This window comes from Triturus cristatus, chromosome 5_1 (assembly GCF_964204655.1).
Source record: "Triturus cristatus chromosome 5_1, aTriCri1.1, whole genome shotgun sequence".
Classification (NCBI taxonomy): domain Eukaryota; kingdom Metazoa; phylum Chordata; class Amphibia; order Caudata; family Salamandridae; genus Triturus; species Triturus cristatus.
This window is the reverse complement of record NC_140587.1, coordinates 786,562,075-786,584,854: the sequence shown is the minus strand read 5'-3', so window position 1 is coordinate 786,584,854 and position 22,780 is coordinate 786,562,075. Positions and strand designations below refer to the sequence as shown.

General features: G+C 42.7%; 1 protein-coding gene across 4 annotated transcripts in view; it reads left to right on the top strand.

Moving 5' to 3' along the window:
* LOC146831481 (mitochondrial enolase superfamily member 1-like) overlaps positions 1-22,780 on the top strand; it is a 358,171-nt gene that overhangs the window by 126,543 nt on the left and 208,848 nt on the right. For all 4 annotated transcript variants that reach the window (XM_085605810.1, XM_085605812.1, XM_085605811.1 and 1 more), the window contains 2 exons: positions 14,408-14,523; positions 17,515-17,601. In XM_085605810.1, the coding sequence (XP_085461936.1) occupies positions 14,408-14,523; positions 17,515-17,601 (203 nt within the window). The remainder of the gene's footprint in view (positions 1-14,407; positions 14,524-17,514; positions 17,602-22,780) is intronic.

The following is a 22,780-nucleotide window of genomic DNA, read 5'->3' as shown; positions in this document are numbered from 1 at the left end:
GTAGGGGAAAGCATTCACGCGCGCGATCAAAGAAGCCAAATGCCAGCTGTGCACGTCGCGCGCGCCCTTGTGCGTGTTCTAGTAAGCTGGTGGCAGGCAAAGTAGCACTTTTCAAAGCAGCTACTAAATGTCTCGCCTGAGCACCGCATGCGCTGGCTCAGGCGAGACCTAAAAAATGGACTGGATCTCCATCAACTCAGGAGTCCAGTAGGCGTATTTGTAATTTTAGGGACTGTGATAACTGGTATCAGCATTCAGATAGCCATTCTTCCCAGTCTTTTTATGACTGTGATGCTAAAAGAACAGAGTGAAGTGGACAGACTGAGTATCGTAGAAAAGACGAATATAGTAAGTAGAAAGGTGAATCTGGACGAGAAGCTGTGGTTAGTGTAAAAAAGGAAGAGAAAGGTCTTGACTCCAAAACACACTTCAAAAAGAAGACAGTAGCTGGACTAACTAAAAAGCATGCCATGCAAATGACAGCTACTTCTGTGGAAAGGGACTTGGGCGATAGCTCTCCTAGACAGTGCAGTGCAAGCTTTGTTGGAATTTTTTAACTATGGAAGGACTTATTTGCCGAATTATGTGGAGGGATGGAAGCTAAAACACAGGACGGGAAAACATTCAGCTATCTTGCATGCACTTCAAGCAGACATGCTAGAGACAAAATATTTACAGATTAGGGATTACAAAACCAACCTAGTTGTTAGAATGGTCCACAGCTCCTCAGATTATACTTATATAATCTAAAATGAGGGGCAGACAGTTCCTATTGCTTACAAGTCAAACCTGTATTCCGAAGCCGAAGCATGTTTCGCTTCCACAGAGAGAATTATTACTGCCATGCAGACAACTACTTTGAAACAGCACCCTTTGGCACAGGAAAAACGTATAATGTAAGGCTCTTCCATTCCCGCAGTTGAAGCGGCGACAAAAGCAAGCATACCTAATGCTCATTCTCTACACATGCGTTGGGTGCAGTGGACCTCGTCATTAAATGCAGTAGATGTCAAATTTGAATATGGCGTTACTGTCCCATGCAAGAATTTCTCCAGTATACACAGGAGAAAATACAAATTCCTAAAATGTTTCCAGTCGAGTCATATCAGTGCTTGTTTTACACAGATGACTCTGAACAACCCACAGTAGACACTAAGTGGAAATACTCCATGGCTTGCGCTGCAGTGCAGGGAATCATTAAAAATGGTTAATTCCAGCTGAGGGGCCCATACACTAACATTTTAGGTGACTGTACTGCACAATTAGCAGAACTTCATGACTTGTTGCCTCCTCTACAGAAGGCTGATCCCGCCATTCCCACACTAATAGTGTCGGATTCATTATTTTTTTGTGCAAGGAACAGTGTTGATTTAGCACATGGCATGTGCATGTATTCAAAAAGATTCAAAAGGAAAATCAATAAAAAATAAACAGCTCTGGGAAAAGGAAGATTTCTTACAAGGCAGGCTTCCGCTGGTCCATGCGCAACACAACATGGCCCATAGAAGTGAAGGAATTCACGCTAAATTAAACTGTGATGTCGACTGTCGCAAAGTTTGACGTTCAGACTATTAAAGTTGCAGCAGTGACCAGATCTCAAACAAAGATCGACACAGATATTTTGTCCTCAATACAAGCAACAATTTAGGGGGAAAAGCCTCCAGATGGCTTTTTAGCAAGTACTTCTACTCCTTCAATCCAGATAGAACCCAGCTGGCGCCAGGCCCAGAGTGGAAGATATAATAATACCTAATAAGCAGCTTCAATTAGATTTAATTAAGGCAGCACAGGAAGGATTTGCTTCTACCCATCTTGTGTGGGTGCTACCGTATCCACGCTCCAGCGACTATACTGGTGGCAAGGGTTACCTAAACAAACTAAAGACTGTGTGCCGCAATGTAGCATTTGTCAACAAATTATGCATTCTACTGTTAAAAGACCAGCACTGTCTCCCCTTGCTATCTCCAATTACCCTTTCAGTGTAATATAACTCAGCCATGTTGAGCCAGTTTTGCCTTCTAATCAATCCAAATATATATTGGTTGCAGTAGATTCATGCTCCAGATTGTTATAGGTTTGGCCACAGAGCATTGCTGATGCTCTAGTGATCATATTGGACTTGCAGTTCTTAGAAGCTGTCAATAAATCAATCAATCAGGATTTATAAAGCGAAGCTAATCACCCAATATTGCGTCCAGGTGCTTGCAGGTCCCGGAGGCTTATTTGAACAGCCAGGCCTTGAGGGCCATTTGGAATTCCAGAAGTGAGGCGATGGTCCGGATGGTCCGGGTCTTTGCTGTGATGTGGGAAAAACTTCAGTAGATGCATGCAGTATGAGCAAGTGAAAGGGAGGCAGAGCGTAGTCTTCTCGACGGTAGGTGGAAATTTGTTGTGTAGAGCTGTGTGTGCATGGGTCAGCAGCTTGAATTGACATCTCTTCTGTACAGGGAGCCCGTGGAGTTGCCTGAGGTGGAGTATGATGTGGGTTCATCGGGGAAGGCCGAGGATGAGTCTGGCTGCGGCGTTCTGGGTGGTCTGGTGTCTCTGTAGGAGGTGTGCTGCGATTCCTACGTAGAGGGAATAACGCGTTGTAACGGTATGTGTAATCATTAACTGCGAAGTAAAATAATTTTTAATGTATTTGTATATATTTGCGATGTAAAAGCATGCGCACTAAAATCATGCGTAGTAAAGGTATTTGCGAAGTAAAAACTTCGTAGTAAATACCTGCGGAGTAACGGTATGCTAAGTAACATCATATATTCGCGTGGTCCTCTATAAGGCTGCTACCACCTGGGTCCAGAAGCCCTGCACTGCCTGGCAATGCCAGGCCAAGTGCAGAAAGTCTGCCCTGCTAACACCACAACGTGGGCAACTGTCCGGTTGAGTCTGGGACATGCGGGGGCTTTAAGTGGGGTGAAAAAACTGGCCAATGTAATTAAGGGCGTGGCTTAAAAACACATTAGATAAAAATCTGTGCTTAGCATAGTGTGCTGCCCGACTTGTATTTTGCTGTTTCTGTCATTGCATCCAAGTTTATGATACAAGTAACATCATACCTACAACAAGTCAGGACTATTGGCTTTTTCAATGGATGTTAGTTGCATGTGACACCACCACAATTTTGCTGCTCCTGAGTTTCAAACAGAGAATGGGAAAAATTCAGAGAGAAAATGACTCTCTTTAAAGGATTTCCCTTCCCCTACAACGCTTACATCGATGTGCCTGCTCTACTGAAGTCCGGAAAAAAATAGACCGCCTGTGGCAGAGCACAAAACAGAGGCCAATAGAGACCCGTTTCGAGGCCTCCTTTACAAAACTGCCGGTGCTCAGCACCGGTGAGACCCGGACCACTTAAAGCCCTGCTGTGAAGGTCCTATCTCTGCTAGTCCGACGTGATGTAAGAAGTGCCCAGGTACAATTGTAAGTTCTTTGCAAGCCTCTTCTAAGATTATGAAAGTCTCTTCGGGGTATAAGTCTCCAACTGGGGCACATCTGCTCTCCCTCCATGCTTGGAAGAACACATTGTCCATCATTTGTCTAATAAGCATCAGCGTCCAAACCGAAAGTTCGTGGTGGAGTAGGGCCCATTTCAGCAGTGTCTCGAAAATGTTTTGCCATATTTTCGTTGTTTGTTAGAGTGTGTATGGGATGTCTTTCGAGATCCCCATACCCTCCATTAATAATTCCATTAGTCAACTTGCTTCCACCATCCCATTTTAGAAAGCGCTTTTCTCAATTGTCTCCCGCGTCCAAACATCAGGCAGAGTGCTGTCTTTGTGTGTCATAATAAAACAAGTCGACTTGTGGCACCTCTGTTCCCCCCTCTTCGTACTGTCTGGTCAGTGTGGCCAGGGCCACCCTGCTATGACTGCCGGCTTATTTCAGTGAAATGAGGATTTAGTCTAGCTGTCTGTACACCTTCATTGGAAGGGGGCATAGTGAGTTCTATAGGACATACAGGCATCTCGAAGTACCACCATCTTGGCAATGGCCAGTCTGTCCTCCAAGGAGAGGGGCAGTGTATTCAGGAATGTCACCAACATCTTTAACGTATCCAGCACCCTGTTGATGGTGAGGCGTAATTGCTGTGTTCTGGTGTACCCCACCCAAGTATCTAAATTGTGCCTGCTCCCATTTCAAGCCGATGTTCGGGAGGCGGTCCTCTGGAGTTCCGACCAGGGATGAGACAGGAAACAGCAGCGATTTGGTGCAGCCGGAGAGGTCTCCAAACGTATCCAATAGTTGCAGCAGTATTGGCAATGAAAAGTGGGGGAGAAGAGATCAAATATGGTATTGTCCGCGTACAGGGATATAATGTGATGGATGTCTCCAGGTGAATGCCCCAACCCCGTATCTCCCAGCATGCCCAGATCGGCAGGGGCTCCATCACTCACAGAATCAGGAGCGGCGAAAGTGGCCAGCCCTGTCACGTTCCATGATCCAGGATCCACGCATCCGATTGACTGTGCCCCACGTGCACTCTGGCACTGGGTTGAGTGTACGGCAACTGGACCAATCTGCGAAACTGAAGACCATGACTATTAGCACCTCAAGTAAATAATCTCAGTCCTCCATGTCAAACACTTTTTCCAGGTCAATAGACACCAACTCCAGTTCTTCGTCACAATGCTCGACTTCGTGAAGTGCATGGGCCAAACACTTGAAAATCATTCTGGTGTTCCGGCCAGGTATGAACCCGCACTGGTCTTTGGGAACCAGTTGTGTCATGTGGTCTGTCAGCCGGTTTGCAAGTAGTTTACAAAGCAACTTCACATCTAAATTGATCATCATGAGTGGCCAGAATGCTTCGGGGTCAGCCTTGTCACCTTCCAGCTCAAGGAACATATATATATTTCTCTCCCTCATGGTCGGTGGCAGTATCCCATCGACGCGTGCCTCTAGGAATACCTCCAGGAGACCCTCTGCAAGCGTTGCCAAGAACACCTGATAGAATTCGAGTGGGAAGCCATTGCCACCTGATGCCTTAGCCCGTGGGCGCATAGTGACCTAAGCTCCTCTAGTGCCATGTGGGCTTCTAGGGCCTCAGCTGCCAAAGGTTCAAACCTGGAGATGTTTAGGCTCTTCAAGAATGGTGTGTATCAGTTTGGGTTTATGTCTGTGTCTGCGGTGTACATTTGCTGTAGGTAATCTTGGAAAGCGCCCACTATGCCCTCTCTGGAGGTGACCCTGGTGCTGTCAGGTATATCATGAGTGGTGGTGTGTTCTCCCTATGCAGGATCCATGCTATTAGCCTACCCAATTTGTCGGCCTCTTTGTGTAACCTCAGCCTATATTGTTTCAGTGTTTACTTGTCTAATATGTCCCAGATTTCCGCTATGTGCCCACACACCATTAGTTCCTATCTATGTGTTTCGGGATGGGTCAGGGCCCCTGCCTGTATCGAATCCAGCACTGTTTCCTCCCTGCTTAACTCCACCTCCAGCTGTCGACATACTCCACAGGTTGGGGCCATGCAGGTTCCCCTCAGCCCTGCTTTAAGGGCTTGGCATTCTGTGGGCCTGCAGGCGGTGGGGCCCCTGTAAACCTCCTTAAAGTCTGTTAGTGTCTGCAATAGCACCACCCGCCCAAACAGATCCGCTAAGATTTCTACTACCATCCTCCAGGACCTCACATCTCATGCAGAGCCACCCCAGTATATGGCGCAACTGAGCGGGGAGTGATCTGATAGAAAGCGCGCTAGGGGAGTCACCTCAATGTCTTCTATTCATGAGAATCGAACCATCAGTATCTTATCTAAAAGCTGAAGTTGGTAATATTATTGGTGTAGTGGTGACCGTCCATCCAAGATTGTCAGCAGTGATCACACCAGTGCATCAGCAAGGTTGCCAGAAGTAAAATACAAATTGTCTTCAATTTGGAATGCGTCTGCATGGGTAATACATAACAGCCATAGTGGTCGTGCCCCTGGCACCAAGGTAATAATATGAGTACCAAGTCTTTCTAACACTATTTATCACTCAAATAATACCTTTAAATACATTTTGGAGATTCAGCTATTTTACTTGGAAAATCTGCTTATGTGTTCTGAAAATACACCCATTTTCCTATTGTTAACAATTTTTGGTACACATATATTAGTTCAACCAAGCAAAAGATTCTATATTAATAGCCTGGGCAGCACACAGGAGAGCTACTTACAGGTGTCTGGCGAGCTACCGGTAGCTCCCGAGCTGCTCGTTGGAGACGCCTATATGAACTGTTTGCCTATCTTTCATAAATCCTTATTTTATAGAAAAAAACAACCTTGAAGCCCTTTCGTCACTCTGATTTCTTAATAAATAAAATAATAAAATTAATTAATCTCGGTGTATTTCTTATGAAGTTCTGAACTGCGCTTTGGGCCTCATTACTGGTTTACTTCTTCCCGAATTACGTTAAAATTTGGTTAGATAGGGAAATTGCAATTCTTGAAAAAAATCTCAATATCAATGCATACCATGTTGCACATTTTTTTTTACATTCAAACAATATGCACATCAAAATCCGTATCATGTGCATTGCAGTCCACAGCGCTGCAAATATTTGGTATAAATTCACAGATGCCGTAGAACATAGCCCAGGCCTTTTGCTGATGTGCAAAGCTGTGCAAATGTCTTTTGCATGAACGAAGGCTTTGCACATCTAAGCCTTTATTTTTAGACAGGAAAGCGAGTTTTATTTGCAGCATTCTCTATTCTCCGCTTTCCGGAGATGGCCTTTGATTCCAGGGAAGGAAATGAGAGAAAGCAGTACGGCACAATATATAGGCACGGCATTAAACATGGCTCGTAAAGAATGTCGATTATTTACGTCATTTTAAAGTCCATACACATCATGCTGGGCTTGTTGTGGTTGTTTTGCTGGAGACTTTACCAGACTAATGGAAAACATAAGTGAATTGTGACCCAGTATAAACAGTAGGTTGGCTACTTACGAGGAATGATGGCACATTAAGGAATAATCCTGCGATTAGAGTTTAAAGGTCATTTATAATAGGACGGGTTGCGAATTCGGGATGCAGCCTGGAAAGGCGGCAGAACTCGATGATAAAATGGCCGCCAAGCCCCAGCTATTTAGATGACGTTGTTGCACGTATGTCGTAAATACGCAGAGGTTGCTATTTAATATCTGGTCCCAAATCCTAAGCTACACACGAGCAGGCCGGATCAGTTAACTTGCCTTCAAAATCAGTGTTAACGCAATAATTTGACTAATTTTGCATGCGTTTAATTTTCACCTCTGAAAAAGAACTCTGTTGTGGAATTTGCATAATTTAAAGCATTTTCATCTGCTAATCAAAGGTGCACAGGGCTGTATTTCTCAAGCTTCTTTCACAAGGTGGGTATGTGTAAGCTGCAGGGCACTGATTTGAATCCTGTCAGGTGCAACGTCGCCTTTCATCCTCCTGAGAGTGAAAAATAGGTATCACTAATTTAACCAAAGAACACCTGTAATTTGCAATGCTCAAAAATGGCAAGATCTGCAGAAGCAAAAGCTGCATAGAACACAAATTATACATTTCCTCAAAAAAGATCAAGACTAAAAAAAAATACAGAAACATAGAGCATAAATTATACATTTCCTCAAAAAGATAGAGTAAAATAAAATACTGAAACGTCTAAGTGTTCTTTTAAAAATCATAACGCAATACATCTTAGCTGCTCCTTTAATAATACAAAATCTTTCCATGTAGTGTGGCTTAGTCATAATTATTCGGAACTAGTTAGGGGTTTTAGAATTATGTATTTTATTCAAAAGTACCTTAATTTGAACTGTTTAAAAACCTTCCAGGGATATGTTTAAGTGATCTAAAATGCACCAGTGTACCATTTACTCCTCCTAAAATTTGTATCAAGTGAATGCGGCTGACTGAGCAGAGATATGATGTGCCCAGTTGTCCAGTTTCAGCGTGGATTATTTTCCAGGATTGTACAGAAGAGTGCAGGTTGCACAGTATCTTTTTCTTGGATGCAAATGGCTCCCTTCATGGTCGGTTAACTCAATTCATGTTCAGATGGCGCCAGTAAATGTACTTTTGTGTGGACGTGCATTCACTGGTCTGAATGCATGTTCTATGGCGCATTTGTTCATTCCGAAGTTCTAATGTACTTAGTCAGTTCAAATGTACACTGTTTGCGTCAAGCCCAGTAGACTATACGTTCGTGTGAAATTGCTGAGATTTGACACAATGACTTTTGAGAACTTCTTGCTTTTAGACCTCATGTTAGACTAGTGTTCAAAACCTGAATAAAAAATCTCCTTTTTGATTATGAAATCTTTCATCAGTGTTCACCAACCTTCAAAGATGTAAACACATATGCATCCCATAAAACTGTACGTAATTTGGAGAAATGTAATCTATTTCAAAGTTATAGTCATAACATCAATATAATATTTATACATCTATATGTTAACAGGATAAATAACCGGTGACAGGGGCGTAACACAGGCCCCCGCATCCCCCCCGTGGTGCGTGGGGGGGCCCAGCTGCAGGGGGCCCCCTCAGCACAGTACTCAGACCTAAGCGCTCCAGATAAAAACCGGAGCAGGGGGCCCCTCCGTGTACATTGCAGGGGGACCCCTTAAACATTCGTTACGCCACTGACCGGTGACAGACTCCCCAAGCTACTGCTCCAAGTCTCTTGAGCCCTGGAGTGACCAGCAGCATAGTTAATGGCTTTGTGTTATTTGCTGACCAGCCTCCTCTCCTCTACTAATTATACACTGGTTTAAGAAGCATTCCTAGTATTTGATAGTGATACATGAACGTCTGAGGTCAGATTTCCACATTATGGCAACAGTACATGTGAGTACCTGTAGGTCTGTTACATCATATTCAATTCCTAATAACTTACCACCAAAAGAAGAAGTAGGAAAATTAAACTATACGGCTTCCGTATATAGGCAACTCATAGAATAGATATTGCAGAACATACACAGCCAACAAGCTCCTGTAGGACCTGCGGTACCGGTATAAGTTGCCATACAGTAAAGCAGTAAGAAACCCGGTATTTGTAAAGCGCAAACTAATCACCCGTTAGGGTCTCAAGGCGCTGGGGGCCGTCTACATAGACTATAAACACCATCGTGGGCAAGATACCTGTGAAACGAGATGAAATTTCCTTCTGGATTGCTCGTAGGCTCAATTAGTTGGAAGTGGTCTGTCCTCATACCTCACCCTAAGACAAGCATAGAATCCCAGCGATGCATCTTCCTCATTGGATGGTGCCACCGGGAGAGGAATGCAAAACCTTAGGAAGCATATTTACATGTATTTATACTACTACGCATGGCACACTTTCATTTTGTTCTTTTCAGATGTATTAAGACACGTACAGAATTAACACAGAGCAGTACCGGCTCTGGTTTATGGATTGAAATTAATGGGACATTTTAAAATGGTTTCCATAATCATTTTGAGTAAGAAGCACCCCTGGCCGTACTCCAGAGGCTTGCAGTTATTCCTGTTCAGGATCGTGAATGGGAATTCCCAAAAATAATATCTGAAACTCATACATGGGTGGGACGTGATACAGTGGGTTCATGGACTATTAAACCCCATCACAAAGCCAAAGGTGAGACTGAATGTTCTTGGAAAGAAAAAACGCTTGAAACTAAAAATAAACAGAAAGTAAGACATAAAAAATGGACTGGATCTCCATCAACTCAGGAGTCCAGTAGGCGCATTTGTAATTTTAGGGACTGTGATAACTGGTATCAGCATTCAGATAGCCATTCTTCCCAGTCTTTTTATGACTCTGATGCAAGAAGAACAGAGTGAAGTGGACAGACTGAGTATCGTAGAAAAGACGAATATTGTAAGTAGAAAGGTGAATCTGGACGAGAAGCTGTGGTTAGTGTAAAAAAGGAAGAGAAAGGTCTTGACTCCAAAAACACTTCAAAAAGAAGACAGTAGCTGGACTAACTAAAAAGCATGCCATGCAAATGACAGCTACTTCTGTGGAAAGGGACTTGGGCGATAGCTCTCCTAGACAGTGCAGTGCAAGCTTTGTTGGAATTTTTTAACTATGGAAGGATTTATTTGCCGAATTATGTGGAGGGATGGAAGCTAAAACACAGGACGGGAAAACATTCAGCTATCTTGCATGCACTTCAAGCAGACATGCTAGAGACAAAATATTTACAGATTAGGGATTACAAAACCAACCTAGTTGTTAGAATGGTCCACAGCTCCTCAGATTATACTTATATAATCTAAAATGAGGGGCAGACAGTTCCTATTGCTTACAAGTCAAACCTGTATTCCGAAGCCGAAGCATGTTTCGCTTCCACAGAGAGAATTATTACTGCCATGCAGACAACTACTTTGAAACAGCACCCTTTGGCACAGGAAAAACGTATAATGTAAGGCTCTTCCATTCCCGCAGTTGAAGCGGCGACAAAAGCAAGCATACCTAATGCTCATTCTCTACACATGCGTTGGGTGCAGTGGGCGTCGTCAATAAATGCAGCAGATGTAAAATTTGAATATGGCCTTACTGTCCCATGCAGTATACACAGGAGAAAATACAAATTCCTAAGATGTTTCCAGTCGAGTCATATCCGAGCTTGTTTTACACAGATGACTCTGAACAACCCACAGTAGACACTAAGCAGAAATACTCCATGGCTTGCGCTGCAGTGCAGGGAATTATAAAAAATGGTGAATTCCAGCTGAGGGGCCCATACACTAACATTTTAGGTGACTGTACTGCACAATTAGCAGAACTTCATGACTTGTTGCCTCCCCTACAGAAGGCTGATCCCACCATTTCCACACTAATAGTGTCGGATTCATTCTTTTTTGTGCAAGGAACAGTGTTGATTTAGCACATTGGCGTGTGAATGTATTCAAAGATTCAAAAGGAAAATCAATAAAAAATAAACAGCTCTGGGAAAAGGAAGATTTCTTACAAGGCAGGCTTCTGCGGGTCCATGCGCAACACAACATGGCCCATAGAAGTGAAGGAATTCACGCTAAATTAAACTGTGTTGTTGACTGTCGCAAAGTTTGACGTTCAGACTGTTATAGTTGCAGCAATGACCAGATCTCAAACAAAGATCGACAACGATATTTTGTCCTCAATACAAGCAACAATTTAGGGGGAAAAGCCGCCAGATGGCTTTTTAGCAAGTACTTCTACTCCTTCAATCCAGATAGAACCCAGCTGGCTGCCAGGCCCAGAGTGGAAGATAGAATAATACCTAATAAGCAGCTTCAATTAGATTTAATTAAAGCAGCACGGGAAGGATTTGCTTCTTCCCATCTTGTGTGGGTGCTACCGTATCCACGCTCCAGCGACGATACTGGTGGCAAGGGTTACCTAAACAAACTAAAGACTGTGCCGCAATGTAGCATTTGTCAACAAATTATGCATTCTACTGTTAAAAGACCAGCAATGTCTCCCCTTGCTATCTCCAATTACCCTTTCAGTGTAATATAACTCAGCCATGTTGAGCCAGTTGTCCCTGCTAATCAATACAAATATATATGGGTTTCAGTAGATTCATGCTCCAGATTGTTATAGGTTTGGCCACAGAGCATTGCTGATGCTCTAGTGATCATAATAGACTTGCAGTTCCTAGAAGCCATCAATGAATCAATCAACCAGGATTTATACAGCGAAGCTAATCACCCTATAGTGTATCCAGGTGCCTGCCGATCCCGGAGGTTTATTTTAACAGCCAGGCATTGAGGGCAATTTGGAGTCCAGAAGTGAGGCGATGGTCCGGAGGTGCGTGGGAAGGCTGTTCCGGGTCTTTGTTGCGATGTGGGAAAAGCTTCAGTAGATGCATGCAGTATGAGCAAGTGAAAGGGAGGCAGAGCGTAGTCTTCTCGACGGTTGGTGGAAATGTAGGTTGTGGTTAATGTATGCGGGTCCTTGGTTGTGTAGAGCCGTGTGTGCATGGGTCAGCAGCTTGAATTGACATCTCTTCTGTACAGGGAGCCAGTGGAGTTGCCTGAGGTGGAGTATGATGTGGATTCATCGGGGATGGTCTGAAGTCTCTGTAGGAGGTGTGCTGCGATTTCTACATAGAGGGTGTTGCCGTAGTCCTGTCGGCTGGTGATGAGGGCCTGTGTCACGGTGCGTTTCGTGTGTAGGGTAGTCACTTGAAGCCATGGGGGCAATTATGTAGCTCCATGTTCTGTCTGCAGCTCTGCAGGCAAATGGTTTTTAAAAACGTAAAGAAAGGGAATACCATAACAGATGCAAAGCCAGTCACAGTAATAGGTGCACAGCGAAAAGATAAGGGTAAGAGTGTGCAGGGGCATAGCTTCAATTGGTGCAGCAGGTGCAGTGGCATGCAGACCCCAAGGCCTTAGGGGTCTACTGAACCCTGTCTATTGCTGTATTTTATCATTCAAATAGCAGTCAGGGGCCCATTTCCTGCCTTGCCCTAGAGCTAAAAATACACTGTCTACTGAGAGTGTGAGCGAGAGGGCTGGAAAGAAGACTGAAACGACGAACATATGAAAATAATAAAGAAGCTGTGACAAGAAGAAAGGGCCAAAAGGATGAAAAGATGAATGCAAAGGTGAAAGAATGAATGGATGAAATATAAAACAACATTGCATGGATGTGTGGAAGAAAGGATGGCTGGAATGATGAAAGGCTGAATTAATTAATGTGTGGATAGATGAATGGATGTGTGGATGAATTTGTGAATTGATAAAAGGAGAGAGAAATGATATGTGGATTGAAAAAGAAGAAATTATGGATGGGAAAAGGATGGATGATTGACTGAAATGTGAGTGGAAGGTTACAATGATGAATGAAAGAGTAATGATGAAAGGGTGGGTGGACAGAATGGTAAAGGAAGGATGGATAGAAGCATGACGAGATGGATCGATGGATGGATGCATGAAAGGCTTAAAGAGATAGATGGATGGAAGGTGGAATGAAAGGACCTCATTGGGTGAAGGTAGGGCTTTCTCACTTTGCTCTTCTGATGGCATTTGAGGTATGGATCAAAGTGAGGGGTATTTTAATTTTCTGACTACTACCTTGCTTGGAGGGGGGGGCACCAAATCCATCTTTACTTGCAGTGTTAAGTGGGGGCTCAGCATAAAAATGTTTACACACCACTTAGCTTGCAGACCCGGTATATGGCACAATGTGAGACTGAAAGGTGAACGAGCATCAAAAGTACTATGTTTAAAATCAGTTTTCATGGAAAGAGTAATGAATGCTTGAAGTGAGCTTCCGGCAGATGTGCCTTAGCATAAAACATTAAACAAATTCAAAAAGGCCTGAGACAGACAAAGGGAGCAATAGTACTGAAAAAGCATTGGTGAACCTGAGGACCAGTACCCCCATACTAGGCAGGGAAATTGGCAGACTGGGTGGATTGTTGATTTAAATATGCCTGCTTATTCTTTTTCTCTTAAAATCAGTATTTCTTCTCTATCTTGAAATGGGAAATGCCCTGTCCCCGTGCTGTGCAAAAAGTATGAGACAATCCATCACAAAGCTGGGATCTGTTCCTTGAATCATAGTGAGGACATAGCTGTCAACTGAATCCATATCATGAGGGTCAGTTTTTGCTAGTTCTAGTTTTTCAGTTAAAAGCATAACATAACGTGTATTTGTAAAGCGCACACTCGCCCGCAAGCATCTTGGCCCGGAATAGCGGATGTTTTATTGTTACCCAACTCAATGGTACTCATTTTATCAATCTCAGATCGATGAAAGGCTGAGTGGACCCGCTGGGATTTGAACCTGTAATCATGAGGTCAAACACAGGCCCCTGCAGTGGATGCATTAGTCCACTCAGACAGCTGACCCATCACTTGACGTGCTTGAAGTTTACATCCATACTTGTACGGGATAAGAGAAAATACAGGACCCAAACAGGGTCGGACTGGGAAAAAAGTAAGCCTGGGACCCTGAAAAAAATTAGCTCGGGCACTGAAATAAAAATGGCCCCCATTTTCAAATCAGATAGCTAAAAAAGTGGCCCACCTTTCCAAATCAGGCCAGTTTTGAACTTGTAAAGAAACACTACATGGGTATTTAGCAAGGTAGTTTTGATTCCATGCTTTTGTGTTTGCTGCAGGCAATGCTTGTGGGGGTACCAGGGAAATAAACAGTAAAAACAGGCCCACCTGGTCATAAAACAGGCCTACAAACTGCAAAAAAACTGCTCAAAGATTAGTCTGTCATGCCAGCCCATCGGGCATTGCCAGATTGCCCTATAGGCCAGTCCCAACCTGGACCCACCATGCTTAGTGTTTTGACTGAAATAGCAGGATTGGCTGAAGATGACCCTCAGAACACAAAAGCAATTGACAACTAAGGGATTCTGGACTGCCATGTCTTTTTTGTAGTTTTCTGGAAAGTAAACAGTATAACACAAGTTCTAAAAGAAAAATATAGGTCAATGAATATTTGTTGTCTTTCAGTTGTCTGTGCTGTAGATGCTCTCTCCACGCATGTGGTTGGCAGAGACCTGAAGGAGATTGTTAGCAACTTCAGAGATTTCTACCGTCAGCTCACCAGTGATGGGCAGCTCAGATGGGTAATGTATACTGTCTCTTACAATTTTTGCAATGCACTCTGAAAACTTAAGATTTCTAAAGTGCAAACACATTAAGGGTAGGATTACAGAAAGAAGAAGGAAATTCTATCACACATACATTGTACTTGAAACACTCTACATGGTGCATTAGAAGAAAGGCAGTTTAAGCACAGAATCCATTGGGTGTAGTTGAGGATTTGTCTGTAGGAGACTGACAGTAAAGTACAGTAAGAGGAAAAGTTCAGGGACAGCTCAATGGGTTCTAGTACTATATTCTCAAAATCTGTAGCCTAGGAGCATATTGGCCCATTATCTGGAGGAGATAAAATTTGAAGGTGTAAATAGAGATGATGACCTTTTAGGTGCCATGTTGGAGTATTCCAATGGAGAGGTCAAACGAGAGAGGCTGAATAAGCAGGGACAATGATCACATTGACTTGTCATGAATGGATTTGAGAGTGTATGAGAGGGCGGGGAATGTAGAGATTGAAAGTATTTGCGAGCAATAGGGAAGGCGCAAAAATTTGGATCGCTTTGATGACCGGTGTTAGTATTTTGAATGTGGCTCTGGTTTTAGTTGAGAGCAAGTGGATTTTAGGAACAAGCACACAAGAATTTGTCATATGGCTGAGAAGCCCAATGAGTAGATTTCAGCATTAGTTAATTTGCTAATGATTTGTGCTTTGATGGATATTTTAGCTTAGCGAGGCAGAGCTTGATGATATTGGTTGCAGTGGTAGTATTCTTCTGTTGATTTGTGGCACCAGCGCATTTTACCAGCAACAAAGCTAAAAGGATAAGTTTGCTTTTTGTCTAAAATACAAGGACATTAAATTGAGTGAATGGCATGCTAGTGAGCTCTTTAGAAAGAAAAGTGCGAGATATGTAATTCAGACTGGCAATAAGGGCTCTTTTGAACAGCATGCCAGGGGGAAACATGCTGAATTTGAGACCAATCCAAAGGAGGAGGTGCAGTGGTTTTAATAAACATATCATTGTATTAACATGGTTTGATTAACTTAATGAATTTGAAATATTCTGCTGTGAAAAGAGTTTATTGTTAACCTTGATCATGTAGGCCTAAGTTTCAAAATGATTGATGCTGCTTGTCACCTCTTATTCTTGCACGTAGTCCTATTTCTTTCTTTTCCCTACCGTGCACTCAGCACACAATTGTTAGTTCGTAAATAATGGGTTGAAACACAATGTCATTCTCTCATGTACAACATAATGCTTCGTTCTCACGCTTCTTTCCCATGTTGTGTTAGCAAAGTGAATGCTTTCTCAAGGCCTCACCTATTGAGACCACATTATGATTCTCATGAGAACTTTACCTTGACTTGTAGCAGAATTTGTTGGAATTTGGTGTCACAGGAGCTCCGGTGATTGGAATCTAACTGTAAAAGTCTGTGTGACAGGGTTGAGAATTGCGATTTCAAACTGTATCATTCTATCTGTACTATGATTGGGTGGGATTTTTGAGTCTTTGCATGTTCACACCAAAATGTATATGCTGTATTGAATTTTACCCTATAACGTGGGTCTTACTGTACATAGAGGCTGTTGAGTCCACTTTCCCCTGATCCTTAGAAATCGAAACTGTCGGTCTGATATCAGATTTCCGAACAATTTATTGAGTTGCATTATACTCTGTTCTGTTATTTCATGATATGCATTTTTATTATGAGCTTGGTGCTTTCATATGACAAATGTCTGACTGACTCTTTGCCACTTATTTTGTTTCCTGCAATGCCTTTAAACTTTAAATAAACCTTCTTGGTTTTCATTATATTTGTCAGCCTTTATTGTGAAGCCTAATGTCCTATACATTTAACTCTGAAATGTTATTTGATTTTGAATTTACATGTTGACTAAGTCCAGTTGTGGAGCAACAAAATCCTTAAGAGAATAACACAGTTCCTGGTTCATCAGTAGCGCTTAAGATTGCAGACCAGGGTAAAAGCACTATTTCAGAGGCAAAAAAGATTGTTTAGCAGTCCAAGCAATCTAATAGTGATCTGTTTTAAACATGCCCTGGATTTTTTTTAAAGGATTAGGTATTGCTGCTGAATTGTACGCTTTGTGACAGCACACGTGGTTGCAGCGAGGTTTTGGAATTACCTGTGGGTCACAAGCAAGGGCTGTGTAATAACTGTGAGTAGCAGTAGAAGATCTGATTAACAGTGGTCTTTACTATATTGCTGGTCTGGTAATGGCCACTCATTCTAAAACTTGAGGGTATATTTACCAGCCCTTAACGCCACCGGAGCGTCACTTTTTATGACACTTCGGTGGCATAGCGACATTTCCCATATTTACAAGGTGGCGCTAAGTCACTTAATGTGGCTTAACGCCACCTTGTAAATATGCCCCTTTTCGCCGCAGTCTTCTGAGGCAAAGGGGCGGGCAGTGGTTATTGCAGTGGGCGTTCTACTGCAACACCCATTTCTTTTTGACGCTGCCCCAGATTTATAAGGCTGGGGCAGCGCCAAAGACTAAGGCCAGGGAATACCTGGTTTTAGAATGCCGATATGAGGAGAAATGTTAATTTCTCCTAATTTCTTGCCCTTTCTATGTGTGCTGCATTCTGCAGCACTCATGGAAATAGCAAATCACCATCATTGATTGTTTCTGTGTAGGAAGGACCACCATCCTGCACATAAACAATCAATAATGGCGGCACAGGCACCCTTGCAGCGTGGTGGCAGGGTGCCAGTACTGGCGCTAGGCAGCTTTTTTAGCACCAGCACCAGGGGAAACACAGGAGTGCTCTGTATTCTTGGCACATCCCTGCCTTTTAAAAATGTTGGAGGGTGGCGGTACCAAATTTGGTGTAACAAAGTGCTCCATTTCTTTGTAAATATGCCCCATAGATTTGAGAAGAAAACACATTGATACATAAGGCCCTTTGATGTAGCCACATATAACATATGTGTGTTGTATCATGGTGAATTCTTATCTATGCTGTGATTTCCTATGTTTTTCTTACAGATTGGTCCAGAGAAGGGAGCTGTCCACCTTGCTACAGCCGCCGTTCTCAACGCTGTCTGGGATCTGTGGGCCAAACAGGAGGGCAAGGTGACCACCTAAGAGTAGACATTTGTAAAGTTCCTGAATCCTATCATTAGTAAAACTGTGTTTTGGGTTAGTTGAATCCATGAGTGTGGTCTCTGTGTTTACAAAGGAGAGGAGTCAATCTTTCTTGATACTCATCCTCTCTATTATTTCCAGTAAGCACTATGTAGTTTTATGTATTAAACTATCAGTTGTGTATGTTGCCTTGCACATTTTGTGCAGGTTGTGTTAACCATTGTGCCCATCCTCTACTGTGCCTGTTTGGTGTTTGAAGTGTGGTGTTTGTACAGGAATTGTGGCAACTTCTCAGTGTAGGACACTGTGTGCTTGGTGCTCTTCATTCACTACTAAAGGTCTGGTTTATTGAGTCTGATGTGTGATTTGGTTATGAGTATGAATACACAGGATGGATTCTCACAACTTTGTATATCTGGACGTATCTCAAAACATTGGCTTTGGATGCATGAAAACACTTATTAAAAGTAAGCACTGACAGGAAACCCAGATACTCACTTTAATCATGCTTACCTCACACTTTCTGACACTATAAACCCCGTACATCTCCACACTGCATTACTACTTAGCACTGTCCTGGCACTCACACCTTAAGGTCAGTGCGCATCCAAACAACATCATTGTCGACTGAGGCCACTGGAAAGGTAAAGAGCAACCCAATAACTTCCCAAAAAACATGACCTCTATCTTGGACCAATTATAATAACAATAATTCCAGATGTGTAAAGTGCGACTTATCACCCCTAAGGGTATCCAGGCACTGGTGGCCGTCGGGGAGATTAAGCGAGCTATTTCCCCAAGGTCACATGATGGTGAGTTGAGCTGCTGCCGGCGATCGAACCGTGAGCCCTGCGCTCCAGAGTCAGGTGCTCTGAGCACTGCGCCACACCTCTCCCTACATGCTATGTCACCTCCTCTCAATTCAGTTCACCAACTGAGCATCCCAGAGTCACATAATGCTGAGCTGAGCTCCCGCCGGCGCTGGGGATCGAAACCTGAGCCACGTGCTCCGGAGTCAGCCACTCTCGCCGCTGCGCCACGCCTCTCCCTACATGTTTTGTCACTTCCACTCAATCCAGTTCCCCAACTGATCACCCTCCACATACATCTCTAATAATTCATACTATATTTCCTGACTGAAGCAGTAAGCGGCTGCAGATGGTTGTACGATGGTACATCGCATGCAATTACTTCGCATTCTTTTACACGCATTTTTTAGCGTGCATGTTTTTACAACGAAAATGCATTTAAATGCATGCCAATACCACACATTGTTTTTATATTTAAAAACAATGTATTTGTGGTGGGAGACCCCCCACCCTCCCCAGCTTACCTTAAATGCATTGTATTGGCATGCGTTTTTAATGCATATTCGCGGTAAAAATATCTGTGCTAAAAAATGCGTTGTAAAGGCTTAACAAGGTAAAAACCTCATTGTAAAGGTTGTTTCCCCTGCAGATGGACATTAAACTATGGTGCTTTGAAGTCTGAGCCCAGTTGGTACCTCGCAGTGTACATCCTATGGGAGCAAGAGGGTTGTCCCAAATCAACCAGCTCTTTCTTTCCAAGTGCAGGGTATCGACCCGCAAAAATCTCTAGAAAATCAACTACTACTATATCACCCAGTTAGGTATTACCTACTGGCGGTCGCCAGTAGGTAGTTATAGTTAGGACCCTGTTTCCATAGGAAATCCGCAACATTCTATTTGGAATAACTTTGGCGCCGGTCGACGAATCCTCGCGAAATTTTCAAAATAGGTGGGGCGCTACGCTCCACTCCTACCCTGAAAGTCTCGGGGGGATTCGTCAAGCAGGGGCCGAAAAAAAAGGGGGGTCCCAAAACGCGTTTTCCCCATGCATTTTTCCATAGGACCTTTAGACACAGCTACAGCCCGAACGGCTGAACAGAATTACTTGAAATTTGGCAGAGAGGTAGCCATAAGGTCAAGGAAGTGCCTTTTGCAGGTCTGGTGTAAATCTGTTCAGTATTTCCTGAGAAAATAGCATTTAAAAGCATATATATATGTGGGCGGAGCCTAACCACACATCTCATCCTGAGATCTGATTGGCTGTCAGCACTTCATCCAAGAAGTGTTGGCAGCCATCTTGGGACCAATATACATGATAGCACCTCATTAAAAAGCATTGCAGTTAATAGAAGGTTTTAAGACTTTAGTTACATTATAAATCATTTGTTGATGGTACCATACTCATTTTAGGAATTGTGGTATGTTCTAAGGTGATTTCACCATGTGAAAAAGCCTTCTGCTGGGATATCATGATTGAGAGAAAAATATTTTCTCATGCTTTTACCACAGAGGTTTGGAAGGTGATCTATAGGCTAAACTGAGAGCTTATTTTCTGTAAATTCACATTATATTTCTCAGTCATGTGAGAATGAAGTCTGACATTCTCAGTAAAACATGTACATCCAACAAGGGCAGAGACTGTCAGTTGATTCCTTTGTGTTCTACTGCAGCTTCCCAGAGTGTTCCAAAGAACTACTAGAGCGCTAACAGTCCTACTTATGATAAACGTATGGCACACCTGAAGCCATCTTGCTTGGATTAAAGTGGTAACTCTTAAAACATTTAATTTAAAAAGGAACAAAATGAGGGGGTTCATTTTTCCATAAAAAGTATGATTAGTGCTGCAGAAAGAAAAATTAGGGCACATTTTGAGTGACTTCTCAAATCCTCTTCTATTTCATTAAAAAATTCTGACATGCAGACTGAAACATGCACTTTCAATACCAGCAGCAGTTTTCCCTGGTAAGCAGTAGCTTTACTACAGTGATCTAATGAGCAAAAAGAGTGCTAACATTCTGAATTTATGGCAAATGTGTGACACATCTGAATGCCTTCTTGATGGAATCAAAGTAAAAAACTGAAAGTATTTCCTACTGAGGAGACTGCAGTAAATGAGGAAATTAGGAAACTTCATAACAAATAAGTCTCCCAAGATGGCCACCAGAGACAAAAGAGCCCAAATGTAGCCCAAATATCACCCAGATGTAGCCCAAGTATAGCCCAATGACAGAATGTCCCAGAATGTTCTTAAAAACAACTAGAGCGCTTACTGTCTTCATTATGACAAAAGTATGGCACACCTGAAGCCATCTTGATTGGAATAAACTGGTAACACTTAAAACATTTAATTTAAAAAGGAACACAATGAGGAGGTTCATTTTGCCATAGAAATTATGATTAATGCTGAAGAAAGAAAATGAGGGCACATTTTGAGTGACTTCTCAAATCCTCTTCTATTTCATTAAAAAATTCTGACATGCAGACTGAAACATGCACTTTTAATACCAGGAGCAGACTTCCATGGTGCAGTAGTTTTACTACAGTGATCTAATGAGCAACTAGAGTGCTAACATTCAGAATTTATGGCAAATGTGTGACATATCTGAATACCTTCATGATGGAATCAAAGTAAAAAACTGAAAGCATTTCCTACTGAGGAGACTGCAGTACATGAGGAAATTAGGAAACTTCATAACAAATAAATCTCCCAAGATGGCCACCGGAGACAAAAGAGCCCAAATGTAGCCCAAAATCACCCAGATGTAGCCCAAATATAGCCCAATGACAGAAGTGTGCAAAACACTTATTATTTTGTGTTTTTGCAGTGTTATATAGTGCAGACTTGTCAGGTATTGGAGTGCTTTACATGAGCATTGGTTACATCACACAAGAACAAATTCATTTTGGTTGTAGACATGGGGAGATTAAGTGATTTGACCAGAATCACAGAATGTCGAGCTGAAGCAGAAACTTCAACCTGGTTCCCCAGTTGCAAAGTCTGCAGTTCTGGAAGTAACACCACATCCTCTCCCCTAAGTGCAACATTTAATCAAGTGGTCAACTGGATAAAAAAACATAAAGATAACAAATAATTTAAAAGTGCTTTGTCGCTATTTGAAAACTCAGAAAATATGTCCTTATTTTAGTCTTTTAGAGCACTAACCATAATTTTGATGCCAATAAGACCCTCTCATATATGTAATTTCTAAAGGAAATGCTCTAGGTATTACAGTTTTGATTACATCAAGATGATGTCAGGCGTTCCACACTTTTGTAATAAATATAGAATGTTAGCAATCTAGTTGTTCATTAGGATACTGTTGAGAGGCAGAGGCCAGGGGCACGGACTCTGAAAATTGAAGGCAGGTAGGAGGGTGCAAAGGCAACAATTTAACCACACTGAGCAGGCAGGAAGGGCCGTGGAAGCACAACAGACTATGGAGGGCAGTGGAAAGGGGGGCAGGGGCAACAAACCAACAATACAGGACTTGCAAGAGAGGCTGTTGGAGGGAAGATCTATTATGGGTCAAGGAAGCTAGGGGCGGTCCCCAGATCCCCGGGAGCCACCACAGAACTGAGCAGGAGAGTGAGTCAGGGACAAAAGGGGCACCTTAATTTGAGCCGGGGTGCCTAGGAACGCTTGCTCCAAAAATGAAGAAAACAGACATATGAGACATGGAATTGGAGGCAGAATACAATGGCAGTTTAATGAGAAGATGCAACTTCAAAGAAACCGCAGAATAGAGACATAAAGTACAAAATACAGAATCCAGATAATCATACAGCTGTCATAATATTCTCTGTATCTCAATTAATGTACTGACAGAGAGAGAGAGAAAACACATCTATAAATGCATCATGAGAAACAAGTTACACCAAGGAAAATGTTACCTAGGAACACTCACGTTTACTCTTAGAGCAAGCATTCCTGCAATTACAATACAAAATCTTTTAAATGCAAAAGTAAAGAGAACAATGGTTAAACATAACATGACATTTCATATAGGTAAAATAGAATAAGATACTTCAAGCAAAGCAGAGCAAGACATTTTAAGCAAAGGAAGACAAGAGCTCCCAGCTCTTGGGGAAAACCTGCACTGCCTGTTAACCTACATACAGACGGCGAGGTAGTCCGTCGATATCTGTGGGTGCTCCCTTTTTATATCATTTTGTGGGCTCCTTTGCACGCTACATCTACCTACGTATGCTACCCAAAAGCTTTGTCTGCAGATTTTACCAGACATTTCGTAATTTACCCACTTAATGCTGACAATGGACTGGGTGAAAAGGTCAGTCTTTCAGGCCAATCGCTTATCGTAAGTTCCATAGAGCAAGCAGAAAATAATGGGTATTGTACG